Source organism: Nicotiana tomentosiformis, chromosome 4, assembly GCF_000390325.3.
Source record: "Nicotiana tomentosiformis chromosome 4, ASM39032v3, whole genome shotgun sequence".
Taxonomy (NCBI): Eukaryota; Viridiplantae; Streptophyta; class Magnoliopsida; order Solanales; family Solanaceae; genus Nicotiana; species Nicotiana tomentosiformis.
Window position 1 is genome coordinate 96,768,440 of NC_090815.1, and position 5,660 is coordinate 96,774,099.

At 42.7% G+C, this 5,660-nt stretch overlaps 1 protein-coding gene across 1 annotated transcript; it reads left to right on the forward strand.

The window, feature by feature from the left end:
* The first annotated feature begins 4,397 nt into the window (after positions 1–4,397).
* On the forward strand, positions 4,398–4,918 carry LOC138910184 (uncharacterized). Its single transcript, XM_070201406.1, has 2 exons — positions 4,398–4,517; positions 4,607–4,918. Exons 1-2 carry the CDS (start codon positions 4,398–4,400, stop codon positions 4,916–4,918), a joined length of 432 nt encoding a protein of 143 aa, XP_070057507.1.
* Positions 4,919–5,660: the final 742 nt, after the last annotated feature.

Here is a 5,660-nt window from a genome sequence, read left to right on the forward strand (position 1 = left end):
TGAGTCTCAGTCTTCGGCTGGTAGAGGTCGAGGCAGAGGTAGAGGTTCCAGTTCAAGTGGTAATCAGAACCGTATCTATGCTTTAGCGGGTCGACAGGACCAGGAGTCTTCACCAGACGTTGTGACAGGTATATTAACCATTTGCTCTCACGATGCTTATGCTTTGATAGACCCAGGATCTACTTTATCGTATATTACCCCATTTGTCGCGAGGAAGTTTGGTATAGTGCCTGAAATACTAAGTGATCCTTTTGCGGTATCTACACCGGTCGGAGAATCGATTATTGCTAGACGGGTTTACCGAGGTTGTACGGTGACAATTTGTAGTCGTCAGACCTCAGCTGACCTAGTTGAGCTAGAGATGATGGACTTTGATGCTATCATGGGCATGGACTGGTTGGCAGCTTGCTATGCCACAGTTGATTGCCGAGCAAAGGTAGCCAAATTTCATTTTCCGGGTGAGCCAGTCCTTGAATGGGTAGGTAATACACCAACACCCAGAGGTAGGTTTATTTCCTATCTGAAGGCGAGGAAAATGATCGCAAAAGGGTGCATTTATCATATTGTGCGAGTTAGAGATGCAGATGCTGAGATACCTACACTTCAGTCTATTCCCATAGTCAAAGAGTATGCAGATGTGTTTCCAGATGAGCTTCCAGGTATTCCTCCAGAGCGAGAGATTGATTTTAGCATCGATTTGCTTCCAGGAACTCAACCAATATCCGTCCCTCCGTATAGAATGGCACCTGCCGAATTGAAGGAGTTGAAGGAGCAGTTAAAAGATTTGCTGGAGAAAGGTTACATTAGGCCCAGTACCTCACCTTGGGGTGCACCGGTACTATTTGTGCGGAAGAAAGACGGCTCGCTGAGGATGTGTATCGATTATAGGCAGTTGAACAAGGTAACTATTAAGAATAAGTATCCACTTCGAGTTCCTTGTCATGTCCTTCGGGTTGACTAATGCACCCGCTGTATTTATGGACTTGATGAATAGCCTATTCCGGCCATTTTTAGATCTGTTCGTGATAGTATTTATTGATGATATTCTGGTTTATTCCCGTTCAGAGGATGAGCATGCGGACCACCTGTGAGCGGTACTCCAAACCCTCCGTGATCGTAAGTTGTATGCTAAGTTTTCTAAATGTGAGTTCTGGTTGAAGTCTGTAGCATTCTTGGGGCATATTGTATCAGATGAAGGGATAAAGGTGGACACTCAGAAGATTGAGGCCGTGAAATCTTGGCCTAGACCTACCACTCCGACAGAGGTTCGTAGCTTTCTAGGCTTAGCAGGATACTATCGGAGGTTCGTAGAGGGTTTTTCTTCCCTTTCGGCACCATTGACGAAGTTGACACAGAAAGAAACTAAGTTTCAATGGACAGAGGCTTGTGAGCGGAGTTTCCAAGAGCTTAAGAACAAGTTGACCTCAGCTCCAGTTCTAACACTTCCAGAGGGTCTAGAGGGTTATGCCGTGTATTGTGATGCATCAGGTGTCGGGTTAGGATGTGTCCTGATGCAACATGGGAAGGTAATTGCATATGCTTCAAGGCAGTTGAGGAAGCACGAGAGGAATTATCCGACCCACGACCTCGAGTTAGCTGCGGTTGTCCATGCACTTAAGATATGGCGGCATTATTTATATGGTGTTCATGTTGATATATTTACTGATCATAAAAGCCTACAATATATTTTCAAGCAGAAAGAGTTGAATTTGCGACAGAGGCGATGGCTTGAGTTATTGAAAGATTACGATGTTAACATTCTCTACCATCCAGGGAAAGCTAATGTTGTAGCAGATGCCTTAAGTCGCCGATCTATGGGTAGCTTAGCACATGTAGAGCCCGAGAAAAGACAATTAGCTAGAGATATTCATCAATTGGCTTCGTTGGGGGTTCGGTTAGTAGATTCTGAGGATGGTGGAGTTGTAATCCAAAACACTGCAAAATCATCCCTCATAGCTGAAGTCAAGGAAAGGCAGTACGAGGACCCAGAGTTGGTCGAGTTGAGAGAGCGAGTTCCGCAGCAGAAGAAGCCATTGTTAGAGCTCAAGGGAGATGGGGTTCTCAGATACAAGGGTCGTTTGTGTGTTCCAGATGTAGCAGGGCTACGAGACAGGATTATGTCAGAGGCACATTATTCATGGTATTCCATCCACCCTGGATCGACGAAGATGTATCATGACATTAAGGATATGTACTGGTGGAATGATATGAAGAAGAACATTGCTGAGTTTGTCGCCCAATGTACTAGTTGCCAGCAAGTGAAGGTAGAAACACCAGAAGCCCGGAGGGCTAATGCAGACTATAGAGATCCCGACATGGAAATGGGAGGCGATAAACATGGACTTTATCATGGGTTTACCTCGTTCTAATCGTAAGTTCGATTCCATATGGGTGATAGTCGATAGGCTCATGAAATCAGCTCACTTCCTACCGGTCAGATCTACATATACAGCAGAAGATTATGCAAAGTTATATATTAAGGAGATAGTGCGGCTACACGGAGTACCAGTTTCTATTATATCTGACCGTGGGGCTCAGTTTACAGCACATTTTTGGAGGTCATTTCAGAGAGGTCTAGGGACTCAGGTGAATCTCAGCACAGCTTTTCATCCACAGACTGATGGACAAGCCGAGCGCACAATTCAGACGCTCGAGGATATGTTACGAGTATGTGTGTTGGATTTTAAAAGAAGTTGGGATGAACATCTACCTCTTATCGAGTTTGCATATAATAACAGTTACCACTCCAGTATCCAGATGGCTCCGTACGAGGCTTTGTATGGGCGTAAGTGCAGATCTCCTATAGGGTGGTTTGATGTTGGAGAATCTGGGTTACATGGGCCAGACCTGGTTCAGCAGGCCATAGAGAAAGTAAAGCTTATCCGGGAGCGACTGTTGACAGCTCAGAGTCGTCAGAAGTCATATTCTGATGTGCGGCGACGAGACTTAGAGTTCAGGATTAATGACTGGGTATTCTTAAGGGTATCACCTATGAAGGGCGTGATGAGGTTTGGCAAGAAAGGCAAGCTTAGCCCATGGGCCGTAATACATCAACCGTCTCCTCAAGGATCGCGATGCGATCCATATTATTCACCATGGTCAAAAATGGTGGTACTTGTAATGTAATCCCTCGTCCGATATCGAGCCTAGGCTCTGATACCAACTGTTATGAGGCTCCTTCTCAGATTCTTTGGAAAGGCGAAGTAAGGCTAAGCAATCATTGTTGGTGTGATTGTCAGTGCCGTACGGGAAAACCTATGTCATGAGTAACTGAGAGAAAGACAAAACGAGTGGGAGAGATAAATGTGATGTTATAATAACCCAGGAGTGCATCGGGACTTGATGGAGAGTCTCTTAAGAATCTTACAAGCAAAGAAGTGTTAAGTGATACACGGATGAACACACTTTCCTACGGATATCCCAACAAGTGTCGAGAGGCGAGTAGGATGAATTCCCAACTAAAGGAAAAGACCACGTAACGTAAGGAAGAACGCATGGCTATTCACTAACTAGGAAGAATGAGGCGAGAAGAATTTGAATAAAAATCTATAAATTTAGATGGCCATGGTTATCGTAAAATAGTTTGTATCAGAATGGTGGACTCACCTAGAGCACAAGTGTTAATAGAAGATATAAAGGATCAATTGTAATACAGCCGACTTGAGTGACACTGAATATCAACTAAAGGATTTAGAGGGAGTTCATGTCTACATATTACATTGGAAAGTGATACTACTGGTGATGAAGTGGTGGTGTGATAAACTCAACAAACCAGGCACAATGATACTACGAGTTCATAAGAGGAAAACAAGTGTGTGGCACAATAAAGTTGTCAACTATGAATTAAGAAAAAAATGGGATGGGAGTGAATGCTCCAGTCACAAAGGAAATATAGTACCAACATATTGTCTAGACCAAAGGGGAAATGTTTGAAACAGATTGAGAGAGGATGAACACTTGTTACAAACCAAACATGTTTAACATGATAGCTCTTAGGTTGCAATACCAAAAAACACTATTGGTGACTACAATTATTGGAATAAGGTGAGTTACTCATCGAGGATGGAATCAGGTGGACTAAGTTCTACACTTATACAACAAGGTTTGGGTACTCAGGTAAATCTTAGTACAACATTTGACCCGCAGACTGACGGGTAAATAGAGCGGACAATTCAGACGCTTGAGGATATATTGCGCTTGTGTTCTAGACTTCAAAGACAGCTGGGACGATCATTTGCCAATTACCACTCATAGAGTTTGCTTATAACAACAGCTTCCATGCTAGTGTTCAGATGGCACCATTTGAGGCATTATATGGTAGGAGATGTAGATCTCCCATTGGGTGGTTCGAGGTTGGTGAAGTAGAGTTGATAGGGCCAGACCTTGTGCATCACGCTATGGAAAAAGTTAAAATCATTAAGGAGCAGTTGAAGACTGCTCAGAGTCGCTTGGAGTCCAATTCGGACATTCGTCATAGGGATTTGGAGTTCAAAGATGATGATTGGGTATTCTTGAAGGTTTCCCCCATGAAAGGTGTAATGCGATTTGGTAAAAAAAAAGAAGAAAATTGAGTCCGAGGTATGTCGGACTGTACAAAATTATTCAGAAGATCGGTGAGGTGGCGTACAAGCTTGAGCTACCACCTGAGATGTCAGTAGTGCACCCGGTGTTTTATGTGTCTATATTGAAGAAAATAGTTAGAGACCCGATATTCATTGTTCCGGTTGAGACTATTGAGGTTAATGAGGAATTAACTTATGAAGAGACTCCAGTTTCTATTATTGATCGGCAAGTCCGAAAGTTGAGAAATAAAGAAATTGCCTCTGTGAAAGTGTTATGGCGAAACCAGCAGGTGGAAGAGGCCACCTGGGAGGTTAGGGAAGAAATAAAGAAGAAGTACCCTCATTTGTATCGATAGTCATGTATGTATAAAGTTGTGTTCTATGAAAATGCTAAGAGTTACCTTATATGAAATATGTATCATTTGTACAACTTATGCTAAGGGTGTTCCTTTTCTGGTAATATATTGCTTATGAGGCCACGGTTGGTATTGTTTTATGTTCGATTGCGTCATCAGATTATGTATACGTTGTTAGGATTGGTTTCTGGGATTCTCTGACATGTGGATAGGCCCAGTACAGGGGAGACTCTGCAAAACTTTTTGGAAAATTTGGGAGTTAATCGAATTTGGGGGCTTGAGATGTATGAGAGAAGAGATGTGTTATGTTAAGTATTTGGGGTAGACTCTATTCGAGGACGAATGATCCTAAGCGGGGGAGAATGTAAGGCCCCGAAAAATTTTGCAAAGGAATTTAAAGTTTGGTGTTGTCGAGGTAGACTAATGTGTATAGCTCCCATGAATTCCTATAGCTAATTCGAGTAATTTCGAGCTTAGGAATACAATTTAATTTAGACTCGAACCACATGAGAATTACTAGAGTGAATAAAGTTATTTGGATACTTAGGGATAATTATTTTATTAGTCTTTGAGTGTTGTAATAATGGGGAACCCTTGGATGTTAATTTCAAAGCAATAAGACTAAAGAAAATACAGTGAGCTATCTCCCCAAAGCGCAGCTATAGCACAGGAGGGAAGCAGAAAATTGTAGCAAACTAGTGAGCTAAAGCCTTATAGTACAGGGATAGCACCAGTGGAAAAA